This window comes from Nelumbo nucifera, chromosome 5, assembly GCF_055504915.1.
Source record: "Nelumbo nucifera cultivar China Antique chromosome 5, China Antique-T2T, whole genome shotgun sequence".
Taxonomy (NCBI): domain Eukaryota; kingdom Viridiplantae; phylum Streptophyta; class Magnoliopsida; order Proteales; family Nelumbonaceae; genus Nelumbo; species Nelumbo nucifera.
The window spans coordinates 2,197,107-2,215,014 of NC_142653.1; the positions used below are offsets into that span (position 1 = coordinate 2,197,107).

Here is a 17,908-nt window from a genome sequence, read left to right on the forward strand (position 1 = left end):
ATTTTGATGGAATATTAACGGAGGTTAAAAGGTAAGGATAGAGTTATTCGAAATAGTAAGAACAGCATACAAGTACGAATCATGTCAGTCTTCATGCGAAACTAGAAGATGCTACTTTTTTCAGTGATATCTTTCATTGTATGATATAACATGACCACTTGATCAGAAGTCAGTATTTTTGCTGCTTCTTCCACCGTATGATACAAGATGGTGTCAAGTACTGGGGTCATGTACATGCATGTGTATCTAACAGGTGTAAGACAAAAACAAACAAATGCTCAGATTTGTATTTTGATTTTTGGGGTGTGTATCGCATCCTCTTTTCTTTCCCTGGAAACAAGAGTCGTATTTGAAGTTGAAATGTCGAATTCTGTCTGAGATCATCATAAGAACCCAATGTGAATCAATTGATCCTGCAGGAAAATAAAGGATAAATTGCCCAATAAAGATCATTATGTATGGGGATTCACCAACCTCATACATGGACCTATCTGTATAATATATTAGAAAGACGCATGGCTACCAACCTCAAATGGTGGATTATATTCAGATTGTGTGCATTCGGAAGCTCAAACCAAATAGAAAAATCGTCAAAATTTGTTTTTCTGGACTTTCTCATGTATTCTCTGTCATCTTCTCAATGTCTGCCTCATGTATCTAAGAGCAGATCGCAGCATTGCTCTAGCTTTTCTATCTGGAGTACAGCCAGACAGAATCATGTCTTCATAGATAGCCGGAACCTGATACATTAAGCATTAGTGCAACATTATCAAAGATATTCATCCTGTTCAAGTTAGCACATATGGAAACAGCAAAACTACAATTTTTTTGTCACCTTGATTTAGAGATTTAGATAAGGTTTCTAGGCATGGATATTCATCCTGTTCAAGTTAGCACATATGAAAACAGCAAAACTACAATTTTTTTGTCACCTTGGTTTAGAGATTTAGATAAGGTTTCTAGGCATGGATTCGTGCATAGGTTTCTGACTTGCCTGACCACAATTTCTGAGTATAGAGGCATAGTCCAACTCTTATGTATATTCAGGTAGGCCATCATGCCATGTGATATAGGCTTCAAATGTTCTCAAACTCATTTATGGAACATCTCCCTCAATTTTAATCTAATCTCTGTCCGCCTTTAATCTCATTCAAAAGCTTAGTAGGCTTTCACACTTGCATTTCCAGATTTCATTATGGCAATCTAGTATTAATCAGACAATTTTAAGCACATTGTGTCAGGTCAAATTTTGGCTGATATAGAAGGCATTAGGACTTCCACAAGCCCCATAAGCCCACAAAAAGGAACCCACACAGCACTTGATTCTGGTTCTCAAAAGACATCACCCACATAAAACTCAAACAACCCCTAACCGACCAACTCAGAGATTTAAACCCCCAGCACACCCACCCAACAACCAAAACAAGAAAAACCACCCAAAAACAAAATCCCACATCACAAAAACGAAGGAACATTGCCCACTCACTCCAAATCTCCAGCAGTTGAAACAGAAATTTCTTTCTTTTTCTTCTTTTTTCTTCTTTCCCCTTCGGTTGAGACCAATCCTGAACAATCCCCCCTTCAGTCTAGCAAACGCTTTTGAAACTGGAACAGTCCAATTATTTTTTTGGTGTCTGAATCTCCTTACTGCATTAGGAAGAGCCTCAAAATTCTTCATCTCCTCGATATTATGATTAATCCATTCCAACTCTAAAACCATGTTTTTCTCAAACATTTATCTGCTGCCCCATCATCGTCCTTCTTTAGAGCAGCCCTTTCATCTTTCAGTAATCTAACTTCCTCCTCCACATCAACTGGTGTGGAATCTTCAACAAGAGTTGACTTTCCTTTCTCTCCACCCTTCAAAATCCCACCACAAAAAGCTATACAATCAGATGTTTCAGAAAATCAGTATTGCATTTCTAAAAAATGGGTAGCCATCATTCAAGAAATAATGGAGCACCATCCATCCTTAAAATCTTCAACCCTATGGAAGCAAACTGGGGCAAGACCTTTGCCCAACAAATGAGGGTCCAATCAATATGGCTGGTCACTTCTTCCACAGGGGAGCTCTTACTTTGAAAAATCCGAGCATTTCTCTCCAGACATTTCAATACTGCAAAAGGTAGCTAATCCCAAAGGATCTTTCCCTTCTGCAAGAAACCTGGGGCCCTCCATGAAGACAAAAGAACATCCAGGTTTGAGGGGGAGACCCAACATCTACAAAAAATCCTAAACAAATGGCACCAAATAGCATAGGAGAAAGGGCAATGTAGCAATACGTGGCTGACTGACTCTGGGTTCTCTCCACAAAAACTACATAGAGGGCCCAACACTATACCTCTTTTCAGTAGCTGGTCCACCATTTGAATATATCCCAAACAGCGCCCATAAAAAGAAAATTGTCTTAGAGAGGACCTTAGCTCACCAAATCCAACACCAGCCAAGCAGTAGTAATTTGTAGCAAGAATTGGTAGAAAAACATCCTGACTTTTCACCCAACCAGATTCTATAGTCTTTCTGCTGAGGGTTTAACTACACTTCACTCAACTTGCTGAGAAAATCTTCCACCAAAGAAACCTCCCAATCATTTAGGTTTGTCCTCAACTGAGGCACCCAAATTGACTGATTGCCCACCCAGTCAACACACTTACTAACAGAGCAATTTCTATCAGCAGCAATTTGATAGTTGATGCAAGGCTGGAACACAGAGCTCAAAGGGCTGTCACCACACCAAGTATCATTCCAGAAGAAAATGTGCTCTCCATTCCCAGGTTTTAACTTAACATGCTTGTCGAATTCCTGCTTCAGGTTCTAACTCCCTTCCACACACTAGAGCCATAAGATTGAGTGGGATAGAGAGTTTCCCAGTTCATGGGAGCTATACCATATTTACTCCCCACCACCTGTCTCCAAAGTTGATTACGTTCTTCACCAAAACACCACAATCACTTGCAAAGGAGAGCCCTATTCATAGATTTTAACTGTCTAAAACCAGTACCCCCAACTTCCTTTGGTTCACAAATTTTGTTCCAAGCTACCATGTGAAGTTTCTGCTCCTCCTTAGGACCCTCTCAAAGGATGTCTCTCCCAATCTTCTCCAAGCAATTTACCACCCCAGAGGGAGTTGTAAACAGACAAAAAAAATAGGTAGGAAGGCTTGAGAGCACACTCCGTATGAGAACCAGCTTACCTCCTTTAGATAAATACGTTTTCTTCCAACCAGACAATCTAACCTGGACCCACTCAATGACTGGATCCCAAATAGAAGAAGAGTTGTAACTTGCCCCAACAGAAGACCAAGGAATCTTGTCGGCAATGAACCCACACTACAGCCCAAAGAGACTGCTAACTCATTTATATGGGGAACCTCCCCTACTGGGATTAGTTGGATCTTCTGTAGATTAATCTTCAGCCTAGAAACAGCTTCAAAATAGATGAAAAGACACCACAAACACAACATATCCTCCTGCTTTTCCCTAGTGAAAATGATGGTGTCATCAACGAACTAAACTCTCAGCCCATCAGCCCCCACGGAAAAACTTCAGTGTGTCCACCCTCTTCTACCCAAAGGTTCCACTACGAGAGAAAAAGAAATGGGGAGAGTGGATCAGCCTGTTGAATGCCACGCTCACCAGGGAAATAATCAACAAAGGCACCATTAATAATCACCAAGTACATGGCAAGGTGCCAACCAGGTGGTTGGTAAGGTCTCCTGCTGGTTGTAGCGGAGATTTGGAATCGCCCACCTGCACCTGGATTGGGGGATGGACTACCCCCCGTTGTGTAGCCCTTCAAAAGATATCAAAAAAAAAAAAAAATCACCAAGTACATTGGATCAGAGATACAACAAGCAATCCACTTCCACCAAAGAACACCAAAGCCCATTCTCCTCGGAATCTAATCTACAAATTGCCACCTTACATGATTATATGCTTTTTTTCCAATTCGAGCTTGCAAATGACTCCCGGCTCCCCCTATCTAACTCTAGAAACCACACATTCATTTGCTATTAACAGCCCGTCTAAGATCCGTTGTCCATCCACAAAAGCACCCTGGTAAGGTAAAGTTTTGGACAGACCTGTGGTGGGGCAATTCCACTTTAACGGAATCTTATCCTAGAATTTTCAACCTCACCCTAAACAAAGAAGCAACCATCTCTCAGTGTCTCCCCACTTCTCCCAATGAAAACAACATAAATTTGAGCCTTAGAAGACCCTTAAGGGACTCGGAGATTAGTGAGCTAACTGATCTCTTCCTCTCTCTCAGAGAACCCCAAACTCCCAAGACTCCCGTGTCCGGAAACCCCACCCTGTTGGTGAGTTCTCTTCCAAATCTTTCCTCGAGGCTCTGGTTGCAAGAGACCGGGACTGTGTCTTCCCTTTCAAGAAGATCTGGTGTAAGTCTGTTCCCTCAAGAGTGTGTTTTTTCGTTTGGGAGGCCTGTCAGAATCGAGTAAACACCTGTGAATTACTGCAGAAGAAAATTCTTGGAAGACTTTATATCTCTCCTCATTTCTGCATCCTTTGTTTTTGTGAGGGGAAGACAGCTGATCACCTTTTCATACACTGCCAGGTAACCAACAACATCTGGAACTACTTCTTACAGCTAGTTGGGTACAGCTGGGTGGCTCCTAATCATCTTCAGGACCTGATTTCCCAGTGGCAAGAAAAAGGTCTGAACAAGAGAGGTAAGGTATACTGGCAAATAGTGTTACATTGCTGTGCTATGGGGAATTTGGGAAGAAAGGAATAATCGGTTGTTTGAAAACAAGGTAAAATCCAAGAGTGAGCTGATCCATCATATCAATTATCACTGCAATTTGTGGGCTTCTAGCTCAGAAGTGTTCACAGGAATCAATGTTAATGACCTTAACAGGAATGTTGTTAACTTTCTGTTCTCCTCCCCTTCTATCCCACATACCCCCAAGGTTCCATCAATAAGAAGGGAAGGAGATTGGACTAAGTTTTGACGGTAGTGCATCGGGTAGCCCTGGAGTTGCTGGCATAGGGAGAACTTTAAGAGACGAAAATGGGTTCATCTGTTGGGTGTACAGTGGACCGATTGGTATAGCTGACTCTACAAAGGCAGAAGTGTTAGCAGCTCTCACAGGGATTGCCTAGTCAGCAGACTGGACATTCAGAACCTCTTCATCAAAGGCAACTCAGCAAACACCATAAAATGGTTAGGAAAACAGGAGGCTGGACCATGGAGACTTAGTCACTTCCTAGCAGAGGCAAGGGACCTATTGGCTTCTAAGAACGCATCTCTGTACTGGATTCCAAGGGATTTAAACGCCATTGCAGATGGATTAGCAAAACTAGGTGCTATACTGGAGACATTGTATTGTGACAAATTTCTACCTGTGTAATTTTTAGGGGCCTGACCCCTGTTTAGTACTCGTACACCTTCATGTGTACCCCCTATTTCTTTTAATGAAATCTGTTAACTTCCTTTAAAAAAAAAAGGTAAAACTAATTTTCTCACCACTCTTCGAATGCGGTTAGTCAGCACCTTCGTAAGTAATTTGTAAAAACTTCCAATCAAGCTGATTGGGCAATAGTCCTTCAAGTTGGCACTTGGAAGCACCCTACAACTTCAGAATTAATGAAATGAAAGTAGATTTTGATGCATATGACAGAGTACACGTCACATAAAAGTCTTGAAGAGCCACCATGACACCTGATTTGATGGTCTCCCAATAATTAGTATAAAAAAGTCACCGGGAAACCATTAGGCCTCACAGTCTTGTCCCCTTTGAGGTCCTTGAGAGCTGCCAAAACTTCTGTTTCATCAAACGGCTTCTCCGGCCAGTCCCTATCTTCATCACTTAACCATTGAAACTCCACCCCATCCGATTGGGGCCTCTACCCTTGCTCATCAGGGAACAAAAGCTTGTAGTAATTTAGTATACCTTCAGCCACCTCCTCTTTTGATTCCAACAAATCCCCATCCTCCCTAATACTTGTGGTCGAGTTCGCCCTGCATCTTGTATTTTCCATTTGGTGAAAGAACTCTGTGTTCTTATCACCTGCTTTCAACCATAGAGCCCTAGACTTTTGCCACCACAAGATTTCCTCCACTCTTGCAAGCTTGCAGAACTCATCCCTAGCCACAAGGGATCTCCTTATGTCATCATCTAAGAGGGTGCCCACGGCCTCCTTCTCATCTACCTCTTTAAATGGCATTTAGCATTCTCTCCTTCCTATCTGCAACATAGCCTAGTTCATCTGGGCCCATTCTTTGATGTAGGCCTTCAAGCACTCCAGCTTAAAACAAAAAGTCCTCTCTGGATTGTTGAGGGAAGGAATGGAGTCCCACCACTGTTTCACTTTTTCAACAAAACCAGGCAAAAGGCATGAGTTCAAATCTGAAAGGTCCTGGCCTCCTGGGTATCAAGAAATACCTTCCAGATAAAGAAGTGGCACGTGATCAGACATTGGTCTCAGCAAAGCTCGTTGCACCAAGTCTGGAAACTCCTGCTCCCACTCCCCATTAATAAGGAAGTGATCCAATCTAGATAGAGATGAATTGGATGTAAAATTGATCCACGTGAAAGTTGCACCCTCTAGAGGGAGATCTATAAGACCCATGTGATCAATAATAAATTCACCAAACTCCAGCATGTCCACCGACAAGCATGAGTCCCCTTTCTCCTCACAGGTATATCTAACAATGTTGAAGTCTCCTCCCACACACCATCATAAAAGATACACCTCCTCCAACTCAGCCTAGAGGCTAGAACTCAAATCTTCTTCCCCCATTAACTGGCTCATACACCCCTGTGAGATTTCCTCCCAAAATTCTTGAGCCAAACTGAGAGAAAAACTCCCTCATCATCTAATCCACCATTTCAACCACAGCAGCATCCCAAATGATGACAATTCCTCTAGACAAACAAATAGTTGGTTTTGCAACCCACCAACAAGACCACCCTTTCCACATTTCTTTATTTAAACTATCACACCGCACCTCTTTCTGTGTTTCTTGTAGAATCACAATATTAGGAGATCACCTGTGGATAACAGCCTTCACAGAACTCCATTTCTCTAGGACTCCCAGTCCCCTTACATTCCAAAAGAATAACTTCATGAGTGACTGAGAAAAATGTGACCCCTTTGAGAGCCTCCATCTCCCTTCCCCCTCCCCCGATAGGCCTCCCACTCCCCTGATGATCGTTGAGTGTCCACTCCAACCTATGTTACTCCCTTGCTAGTTTTGGATTCTGCTTCAACAAGGCATTAAGGTCCTCCCCACCGCCTGCATTCCTTTTCTCTATGGCCATAAACAATGCCATGACCTCGTCCTCATAACCATCGAAAGAAACACCCAAAAATCTTCCAATGTCTTTAATGTTCTGGTGTACCCACTCACACATGCTTGCAACTCCCTTCAAAACCTGCTGGATCTCAAAGGACTTTGACTCCTCACCCATGACAAGGATTGGGCCTGATTAGCTTCCTGAGATAGACACAGCACCCTCCTGTCCTGCTCCTCCACGGCTAAGGGAAGCTTTGAAGTCACCACCGCTAACTCCTTGGAAATAGAGCAGCTTTCCTGATCAAGCTCCACAACTCCCTCACCAAGCATCAACGGCCCCATCCCATCAACCTGAAACTTACCTTGAATGGCAATAGATGGATTATCTACAATTGCTAATCTCGCCAGTCCATCGGTGGTGACACAACAATCAACAACCCCTTCAGGCCCCACCAGAAGTTTCTTTTCCCTTAAACCCATCATCCTTAAAGTTCATTTCTTTCACTTCTCTAAACGCGCTCCTTGAGTTTCCACCTAAGAAAAATAAGCCTAAAATTTAGCTGACTTCCACCTTTGTTTTCATTACCTTATCCAAGTCCATTGCTCCCTGAACTACATTCATCTCATTTATTCCACCTCATCTTGCTCCTCTTCTTCTCCCTCCCCACTATTATCTTCCAAAGGCCTGGTTCTGTACATTTTTTCCTCTGTTAGGCATAATTCTTTGGCAACTTCCTTGACCAACCACCTTCGATTCCCTCTCCTCCCACCCCCACCATTGTCTCTCCCTCCATCCCTTCTTTTTCTCTCACCCTTCCTAAAGTTGACTCACCTCCTTTCTCCTCCCCACTTCTTCTTTTCAACTCCTTCCGCTGCATCCTTCTCCCTACTCCCCAAAGCCCCTCTGGCTTTCCCACCCACCCCCCTTTCTTCCTTCTCAGACTTAACCCCTCTCTCACCCCCTTGTTCTTGTTCCAGAACCCCTCCAACAACACAGGTCTGGCCCACATCCTTTGTTCTTTCCAAACTACCATCCTCCCCGAGTTTTTCCAGTTGGGGCTCCTTAGCTTGAGTTTACATCTGGTCACAGCACTTCCTCACAACCCTCCAATTAAATACAGATGTGCTAGAAATGGAAATCAAAAAGCAAATCATGTGATGTTTTGAATTTTAACAAAAGGTTGGCATGTCCATGACTCCATTTTAATTAGGCATCACAAGGAAGTGGTGACCAGGGTCACACTAGAAGTAATCTCTACTAGCTTGTCTCTACTCACTGCAGTCAATAATTTAACTGAGAGAGAGAGACAGAGAAGCCAAGGGTATACGGTATACATACAGCTGCATTAGATTAGTCTTAACTATCAAAGTAAGTAATCCTCTATACGCATAACCAAACCATTTAGCCTGACTTTTCCTTATATTGGGGCAACCCCCAGATGCAGGGTCTGGTGACCAGGGTCACAGTAGTCCCAGTGCACGAGGCTCCCACCAATGCGGGGTCTGGGGAGGGACATTATGATAAGTAGAAAATAGAACAAATCAAAAAATGTAAAATAAGGATTCTTTTTCACAAAGAGTGGTTAAAATTCCTCAAACTATGCCTTTAAAAAAAGGAGCAAGAAAGGAATTTCTACCTTTTCAAACTTCTCCACCCGGATGAGAGCTTTCATAAGGGTAGTATATGTAACTACGTCTGGCTGCAAGTCCTGATAATATGAGAGGACACAGAATTTAATGGTGTGTATAGATAGAGAAAACACACACACACAAAAAAAAAAAAAAAAAAAAAAAACACATGCATGCCTCAACAAGGTTAAGAAAATGGTGGTTGAAGGGAAGGCCAGATGGCTACGCCATGCCTGGAGGTTAAGTCTCATCACCCATGCATTATTTAGGACATGGACTTTAGATGTTCTGTTAAGACCTGTTATTGGAGAGTTGGATTTATCAGTTCCACTGGAAGTGGCTGCTGGGGAGAAACTCTCTCTCTCGCTTCATTTCAAAAACATTATGTTTACATTCTCAGAGAATGAGAGAATGAGGAAAGCGGATAGGAGGCTGAGGTTGAAGGAGATTCCAATGGTGATGCAGTGATGGATTGGATGAAGGATGATTGGTAGAAAGGAAGTGTGGATGACTCCCTCCATCCATCCATCCAACCTGAGGTCCAGGTGAAAAAAAAAAATTAGTCTCTTCTTCTTTGGGAGGAGACAATTTCACTAGAGATCAAGGCATTTGTTCATGCCTGAAGATCAGCTAATTGCTTGAAGATGGGGTAGGTGAGGTTATCTCATTGTGCTTATCTTTTTGGGGGGTTAGGGGCTGCTTGCTATCAAAAGAAAACAGGACAAAGATCACTATGGAAAAGTGTAAATCAACAACTTACATTTTCCTTCATGTACTGCAATACAGCGAAAGCTTCTGTATCCCTTCTGTCCTCACCAAATGCATTAATTAATGAATTGAGAACTAAAACACTAGGCTTTAAGCCATCAGCCCTCATGACCCTAAATGCATTTACTGCTTGTTCAGACAAACCCTGTCAACAGATGGAGGTAATATTGGTTTTCTTGCTCAACAGTCTAATCTCTTCATGGAAAAAATATATATTCTCCTAAACAAAAGACATTATAATTGTGAAAGATAGTTGTCCTAATGTTCTCAACTTACTGAAATTTGTTTTACCAAAAAAAAGAACTTACTGAAATTTGGTGATTATCTATTAATTAGGTTATTGGACAATTGTTGTCCCACAGAATAATAAATATTATGATCAAAGTCGTTAATCTTTTCTAGCAATAGTAAAACTTGTATGAAGAGAGGAAATATACACCACAGTGTACTCTCACCAGAAGGATTGTGGTTCCTGGCATCCCCTTTGTGCCAATTGTAACAAACGATCACCAACCAAACTATATACATATATATATATATAGTCATAAATAGACTGATATGGATCATTATGAACCATCTAATTGGGCAATATTAACCAATCAAACATGCTCATAATCCCTTGAAATTATACAAAAGGATTGGTGCCATCAGTCAGAGGTGCTCTACACTGGAATTTTGGGCTTCAATTTTCAATCAATTTAATAGCAAATCAACCATTTTCTTCCCCGTATGGACAATAAAAGCAAATCAACCATTTCCTAATTTATGATTCAGGAGTAACCAAAATACCTGCTGAAGAACATAATCATCTGGTTTTAATGAATGAAATTACTATAAATATGGACGAAAAAAAAGTATCTTTTAAGATGAAGAAAACTTAGGTTTAGGAAAATACTCTTTGTGCATATGCATTGACCAAGGCATGATACATGGTTGGGGATGGTTTCAATCCTGCAGATTTCATGGCCTCCAAGCACTCTATTGCGTCCTTAAACCTTCCTGATTGCCCGTAAATGTCAATAAGTGTGGTATAAGTGACAACGTTAGGCAGTAATCCTTGACTCTGCATCTTCCCCAACAAGCTCTTCACCTCTTCCCACTTCTCTTGCTCCCCCAACGAATTAATCATGATATTGTACGTTGTGGTGCATGGCAAGCACCCGCTTTCCTGCATTGCCTGAAATAGTTCCTCAGCTCTATCATGGCGCCCAGACTTGCAGTGGCAATCAATAAGTGTGTTCCATGTAACTGTGTCAGGCTGAATTCCATCCAATTGCATCCGTTCAAATGTTGCCATCGTATGTTCCAGACAATTGTACTTCCCAAAAGTGTCAATCATTACATTATAGAAGTGCCGGTCAGGACGTACCCCGCTGCTCCTCATCTCCTTGAGAACCGAAAATGATTTTTGCCACTCCCCTCTATCCCGATAACTGGCCAATATCCTACTAAATACATATGAATTGGGTTGTACATTGTTGGCCTCCATTTCTTTGAGAACAATCCTTGCACTCTCCCACCGGCCAGCGTTGGCATAAGCATCAATCAAAAGACTGTAAGTATGCTCATCCGGTGACAACCCACCTCTCTCCATCTCAGACACAATCGATTCAGCATCTCGCAAAGAACCCGTCTTCACATAGCCTTTAAGAAGCGCATTATATGCTCTGGTCCTCGGTTTCAATCCCCCTTCTTTCATCTCTTCGAAAATTGCTTCGGCCTCCTCAGTCCGGCCCAAATTCCCCAATGCAGCGATTACAGCAACAAGAGTGGCAGTCTTGGGGCTCAACCCTTGGCCTTGAACCATGGCTAGGAAGAACATTGCCCGGTCTGGGTCCCCAGCCTTAGCGAATGCCACAATGAGGTCGTTCAGAAGCTGCCCATCGAGCTCAATCTTATCTGTCTCCATCTCCCCATATAGCTTCTGCAATACCGACGAGTCCACCTTGTTAGTGCGAGTAAGTGACTGGATTATGAGGCTGTAATTGACGAAATCGGACTGGTAGCCGTCGCGACGCATCCGAGACATCAAATTCAGGGCTTTCTCAAGGTCGTCATTGCGGGCACATGCGCCAATAAGGGCGTTATAGGTTAGAGGAGTTAAGATCTGGCGTTGAGAGAGCAAGAATGCCTCGTAGAGCTTGTCGGAGCGGCCGAGGGCGTGAATGAGAATAGAGTATAATAGCTCGTACGAGAAGCAAAGGTTATGTCTCTGAAGCCATGAGACAAGGGCGTAGGCGGTTTCGAGAGTGGAAGGAGAAGAACACAGAGATTTTAGGAGGGAGTGCCAAAGTGGGGCTGGGACAGCGCGGTAGGACTCGGCGAGGCGGAGTTCGATAGGGTCGAGAGAGGTGGGAGAATCGGTATCGGAATCGGAGTCGGTGTCGGAGGTGGTAGAGTAAGCGGTAGTGGATGAGAGGAATCGAATGAGAGGATCGAAATCGTAGCGACGGTTGTGAAGAGAATTGCAATTGTCTAGTGAAGAGGAAGTGGTAGCGATGGTGGTGGCGCTTGTGACTGCTGTAGTGAAGAGCGTGATTGGTGGTAACGGAAAAAAGTGGTGATGACGCAAATTTGGGGAGAAGACGTTAATCGAAGGGAAGCGAGTGGGAGGAAGTGGGGGCAGAAGAAGCATGTTCTTCTTCTCCTTCCTTCTACTGCTGCTGCTACTGCTACTGTTGCCTTAGTGATGGAAGAATTGATATGGTTTTGGTAGTTTTGGATAAATTTTATCGAGATCCAGGATGACGCATGGAGAACCATCCACGTGACTAGAAGTAGGAGTGGCTGTGTAAATTAACTAACTATATCCTATGAAACGTTTCAGTATCCTTACTATTTTTAATAAGGGTAAATTATAAAGACCCTTGTGTTAATGTTCTGTGTTAATTTCAAAAAGAAATCATCCAACAGTTTAAAGTTTTTTATATGTCCAAGCTATCCTTTTTATATTGTTAATTGTCTTCTCATCTGAAGTTAGGTAAAAGGGAATAAAAACAGCGGTTTTGAAATATTTAATGGAGAACATTAATGGTCCGTTTGGTTTGGGACACGTTTGTTTTGAATGAACTGCTATAATGAGTTTCTCCCATGATTTTCGTTCTTTTATGTACCATTTTTACCTATTTTCATGAATGAGCTCCTCACGAGATTTCCGTTCGCATTTTTCTCAGCCGCCGTCCAACCATCTTCTCACCGGCATCATCTCTGGCGATCTTCTCATCGGCGCCATCTCTGTCCAAATCTATCATCTGGTATCTACACATTTCTAGATATGTTGTGTTTTCTAGATCTGTGTTTTTTCTAAGTCTATTGTAGATTTGTTCTCAAATACATTCGTCATCTTCTCAATTTGTATTTAGTTTAAGAGTTGCCATTAGATCTGGTAATGCTCGAACTGATCATATCTGTTTTTTTTTTCATTTTTTATTGTGTTTCAGGTTATCTCAGGCAACCCAAGGGGTTGCTGTTAGATCTATTGTGTTTTATAGATTTGTGTTTTTTGTTTTCATTTTTTGTTTAATGCTTTGTATTTATTAGTAGTTTCTTGAATCAAGCTTTACATACAAATGGGTCAAGCCCAACTAAAGAACGACAAATGGGTCAAGCTTTGTTGTTAATTTTTTTGAATAATCAAGCTTAGTACATTTCATTGTGGTTAATTTTTTTGATAATAAAGAAAATTTACATTCAAGTTTGTGGTAGAGCAGTAGAAGGGTCAGTATAATATGTTAAGATATAAAGCCACTAATTTTCTTCCTATTTAGACCATGGATAAGGGGGGATTTTGAAATATAAAAATTTGTAAACAAATATAAGGCCATTAATAAGGTTTGATTTTGAGAGATGAATTAAAAAAAAGGAAAACAAATACAAGTTTTGGAGAACCACATAATGGGAAAATAAGCAAGATAAATCATGAAGAACATTGAATAAGAAAAGTAATAGAGAATAAAATATAAACCAAAAACAGAGTATATCTATGCAGTTGGAGAAATATAAAGCACCCGGCAAAAGAGGATAAGAGCATGCATGCCAACTCAACTTCCCATTCTTGTGACCATCTTCGAGGGGGTCTTTTCTTTAGTTCTCTCTCCCATGTCCAACCCCAAGCATCAGCAATGGTATACATATGTCATGTACATCAAAGATCTTTCTTTCATGCATCACCTTGAGTGCTTCATGAATATCCTCGGGAAACCAGTCATCATCATCATCATCCTGCATACACATAAAACAAACACCAGCTTTTGTGAACAAAAAGGTGAGCTTAGGTTTTGAAAAAAGCCTGAACAAGAATAGCATGCTTCAAATTGGCCTCTATATTATAGGGTTTAGATTTGACAAAACAATGATTAGAAACTATCAATTTAGTTACTGTGAAACATCAGATCAGTGACTTGGGATAGAATTTTTAGTTGCAATGGAACTTCAATTAGGTTCAGCACTTAGCCATTATTTATTTGCTCTACTCATTAATGAATTGACTAAACATATTCAGGAGCTACTGCAGTGTATGTTATTTGCTGATGGTGTAGTATTAATTGAAAAAACTAAAGAAGGATTAAGTGCAAAATAAGATAAATGGACAAATACCTTAAAAACAAGAGGTTTTAAAATAAGTAGGACTAGAACAAGATAAATGCAATGTAGATCTGATACTATTAGGAATGGAAATCAAGGTATTTTCATGGACACCACAAAGGATTGAGGACCCAAAGAGAATCTCCAAAGCCATTTATACAAGAAAGCAGTGTTCTTATCTTTCACCTTTCCTATATCAAGCCCCCCCTCCATGTATTTTCTAAACATAGGCTAACTATCACATTAAAATGTATACCTACATCTACTAGTGCTCTTTTTTTTAAGATAAATAAAAAGTAAAACTTTATTAGAGAGAAAGGAAAAGGAAATTACAACAGGGTGATAAGGAATAACCCAACAAGGAAAAAACCTACATCTACTAGTGCTCTAGTTGATATATTTTTTCTTTATTTATTTTTTTTCTTTTTGAGAAAAAGATGAAGTAAATGTTGCATCTAGCATAAAGGTGTCATGGATGAACCATTAGGCAACCATTAGGCAAGGTGTCAAATATGGATTTACACATAAACATTGAAGTATCTGACATAAAGGCACTCTTGTATAAGAATATGGGTATCATGGATGAACAACATTTCTCTTACCTAATTAATATTTATTCATATGTGAATGCTTTCATCATCACATAAATGATAAAAGGACATGATTTCAAAATGTTGACATGCTCATTAATGTATTTTTTGTGTTTTGAAGGGTTAAGATGACAAAAAACTTGTTCTTAAGAAAACCAAATAGGATATGAATCATATGTTGATATGCTTTTAATATTTTTTTTTTTAAAGAAAAGGTAAAGTATAATTGTATTAAAGCAAAACAAGTCCTTTGGACAATGAGAAGTTGCTAAAGAATGACCTCAAAGAAAAGATAATCCTCAAAAAAGTACTATTAAAAGTATCATCTTTAAACACAGTATGTATACACAACCAACTTCTAATAACCCCTATAGCAAAATTGATGACCTCGGCTTCAGATAAGCTTTGTGCTCAAAAATCCTATTGTTTCTTTGCTTGTACCCTGTGTTTGTATATTTAAATGTTGGTTTTGTAGCAAAACAAGGAGGTCTATTATTATCTGAAGCTCCCAATCATTAAAGCCCCTTTTAAAAGGAGTCCAACAAATGCAATTGTCAGTCAGCAAAAAAGAATCAGCTACAAAGAATTCCCTGCCTGTTGCTACATTATACAAGGCTAGAAACAACTCTATAAGAGTGTGATCCCTAATCCAGGGGTCTAATCAGAATCTGAGTCTTATACCATATCCAATTTTGTAGCCAATGCACCTTCTAAAATGTGTGGAAACTTAACAGATTCCTTTCCAAACACCACAACCATAAGTCAATGGCAGTAATCCAGCCTCCCAAAGGTTATCTGGTTCAACAGAGAACCTCCAAAGCCAACTTCCTAGTAAAGCAAAGTTGAAAGACTTTATATGTCTTATTCCCAAACTACCTTTGGACTGAGATTTACGAATATGATCCCAATTCACAGGATGGTATTTGGAAGAGTCTTTCCAACCTGTTTGAATTATGAAACTTAATCCTTTGCTAATTGTACAAACTGAGGGCTATTAGTTTCCTGCTTATAAACTATATTTGATGTTTAGTTGCGTATTTTTGAATTGAAACTCATTTTTCTTTAAACTTTTTACTACTTTTGTTAGTTTAATGTGGGGAATACATTGATGTGGTACTCCATGATGCAATTGGTACTTGCTTCTGTTATCCTACCTTAAACCTAGTAACTTGGTACTTAAAAACTATGATGTTTGGTTGCATTTTTTTCACTTAGAATCTCTCTTTTCTTTTACCCCTTTAGTTGGTTAATATAGAGATCTTTTCTTGGATGGTGTGGTACTCTTAATGATGCAGTTGGTACTTACTGCAGTTATCCTAACTCAAACCTGTGATCTTTTCATTTAGAAACAATGTATGGTGTTGAAATGCATATTTTTGAATTGGAAGTTGCCTTTTCTTTTAGCCCATTAGTTTGATTTTTGTTGATAACTTGGTTTAATCTGGATTTATATTAGCTGATATAAAAAGGAATTTTCTATATTAATGCGGTACTGTAGCAATGTAGCTGGTAATCATTATGATTATCCTACCTAGATTAATTGACTTTTTTAGATGGTTGTCTAAAAACTGTTTATAGTATCTAAATGTCTTTTTCCCTCCTTAGTGATTTTGGTTTTGTATCATCAGATTTATTTACAGGATCTTTCCTGTTCTAAACCAGAGTTTAAGCTGCGGATTTCCATACACCAGCTTCTGGGAAATCCACCACCTCCACCTTCGTGAGTTTGTTATAGAAGGACCTTACTGTGAAAAATCCTTCTTTATCCCACTTCCAAATTCTCCTCTCTCTATCTGTAGAGCTAGGAGTTATACCAGATAGCTATTGCATCAACTCCATCCACTGCCCAACCTCCCAATCATTTAAATTCCTTATGAACATTGGACAACAAATTGCAGTATCTCCTACCCAAGCAAAAGCCTCTGCAACCATGCAGTCTTTGTTTTGAGCAATTTCATAAAGATTGGAAAAGCTTTGATAAAGACGTTGATCCCCACACCAAATATCAGTCTAGAATTTGATTCTTGTGCCACCTCCCACATTGTATCTGATTCCTTTTCTGAATTCCTCTCCATACAGCACACCCATAAGACATTCTAGTCTCAGTTGGCTCCCAAGATGACACATCTGCTCCATACTTAGCTAGAATAATCCTTCTCCATAATGCATCAGGCTGTTCAAATTTATACTTTGTCAAATAAGAATGGGTGATCAGCCCTTTTCATTCTAATTTATACTTTGTCAAATAAGATAGGAAAATTACATAAATACTCCTGGACGTCCAACACAGAAAATAGTCATAATAGCCTATTTTAACAATGTAAAGAACAACATAAATCCCAATTAAATAAATGTCAATAAAAATCAAGAAAATTTACCATACCCAAGGATCCATGATAGGCAAAAAAACACCATTTTTTAGCTTTATAAACAGTTGTCCATCATAGACCTCCCACAAAAATGAACTGAAGAGATGAAATTTTAAAAAGATTAAATAGAGAAATTATGCATTGCAAGAAGAATAACTTCAACTTGTTACCTAAAATAAAGCTATGTAAATGATTTTAGACTCTAAAAGCATATACATGGTCAGATATTTAATTATTCAATTATGGTTATCAGACATAATTCCAAAGAAACCTTCATAAAATCATTTTATTATTTCATAACTTAGAGAGCCTTAGGAACCATTTTTTTAAAAACTGACCCATAGGCCAAACCGTTTGTGTCACAGTTCAACCGCCCAGGTCGAATGGGTCAGACCATGCCATGTTAGCAAACTACTCTAACACAACTACTCTAACCCCACTGCTTTAACCAACCAAACTACTCTAACCCAAGTGTCTCCCTCACAAATAACCTAAATCAAAATGAACCGCGCAGATATCTAATCCAAGTGTCTATAAAGATATATATTTTTGGGATGATAACTATATTTATTTGGCTTAGAATTTTCATTATCATGTGTATTCGTCTGCTAATAAAAAGAAATCATCATTTTTTGATCCCTTCCTTGCTTTAAATTGATTTGAGGAATCCTACTTTAACATTTCTTTACACATATTTTGCTTTGATAG

General features: G+C 39.9%; 1 protein-coding gene across 3 annotated transcripts; it reads right to left on the reverse strand.

Annotated features, from left to right (window-relative positions):
* Nucleotides 1–46: 46 nt before the first annotated feature.
* On the reverse strand, nt 47–12,379 carry LOC104603737 (Pentatricopeptide repeat (PPR-like) superfamily protein). 3 transcript variants are annotated; one of them, XM_010267837.3, is made up of 5 exons: nt 10,553–12,379; nt 9,650–9,802; nt 8,898–8,969; nt 528–740; nt 47–374 (listed from the first exon to the last, which is right to left on the reverse strand). In XM_010267837.3, exons 1-4 carry the CDS (start codon nt 12,290–12,292, stop codon nt 630–632), a joined length of 2,076 nt encoding a protein of 691 aa, XP_010266139.1. In that variant the 5' UTR covers nt 12,293–12,379; the 3' UTR covers nt 47–374; nt 528–629. The 3 variants fall into 3 exon arrangements, with proteins under 3 accessions (XP_010266139.1, XP_010266137.1, XP_010266140.1); XM_010267835.3 differs by having other exon boundaries at nt 47–413; nt 10,553–12,378; XM_010267838.3 differs by lacking the exons at nt 8,898–8,969; nt 9,650–9,802 and having other exon boundaries at nt 47–413.
* Between the last annotated feature and the right edge of the window lie 5,529 nt (nt 12,380–17,908).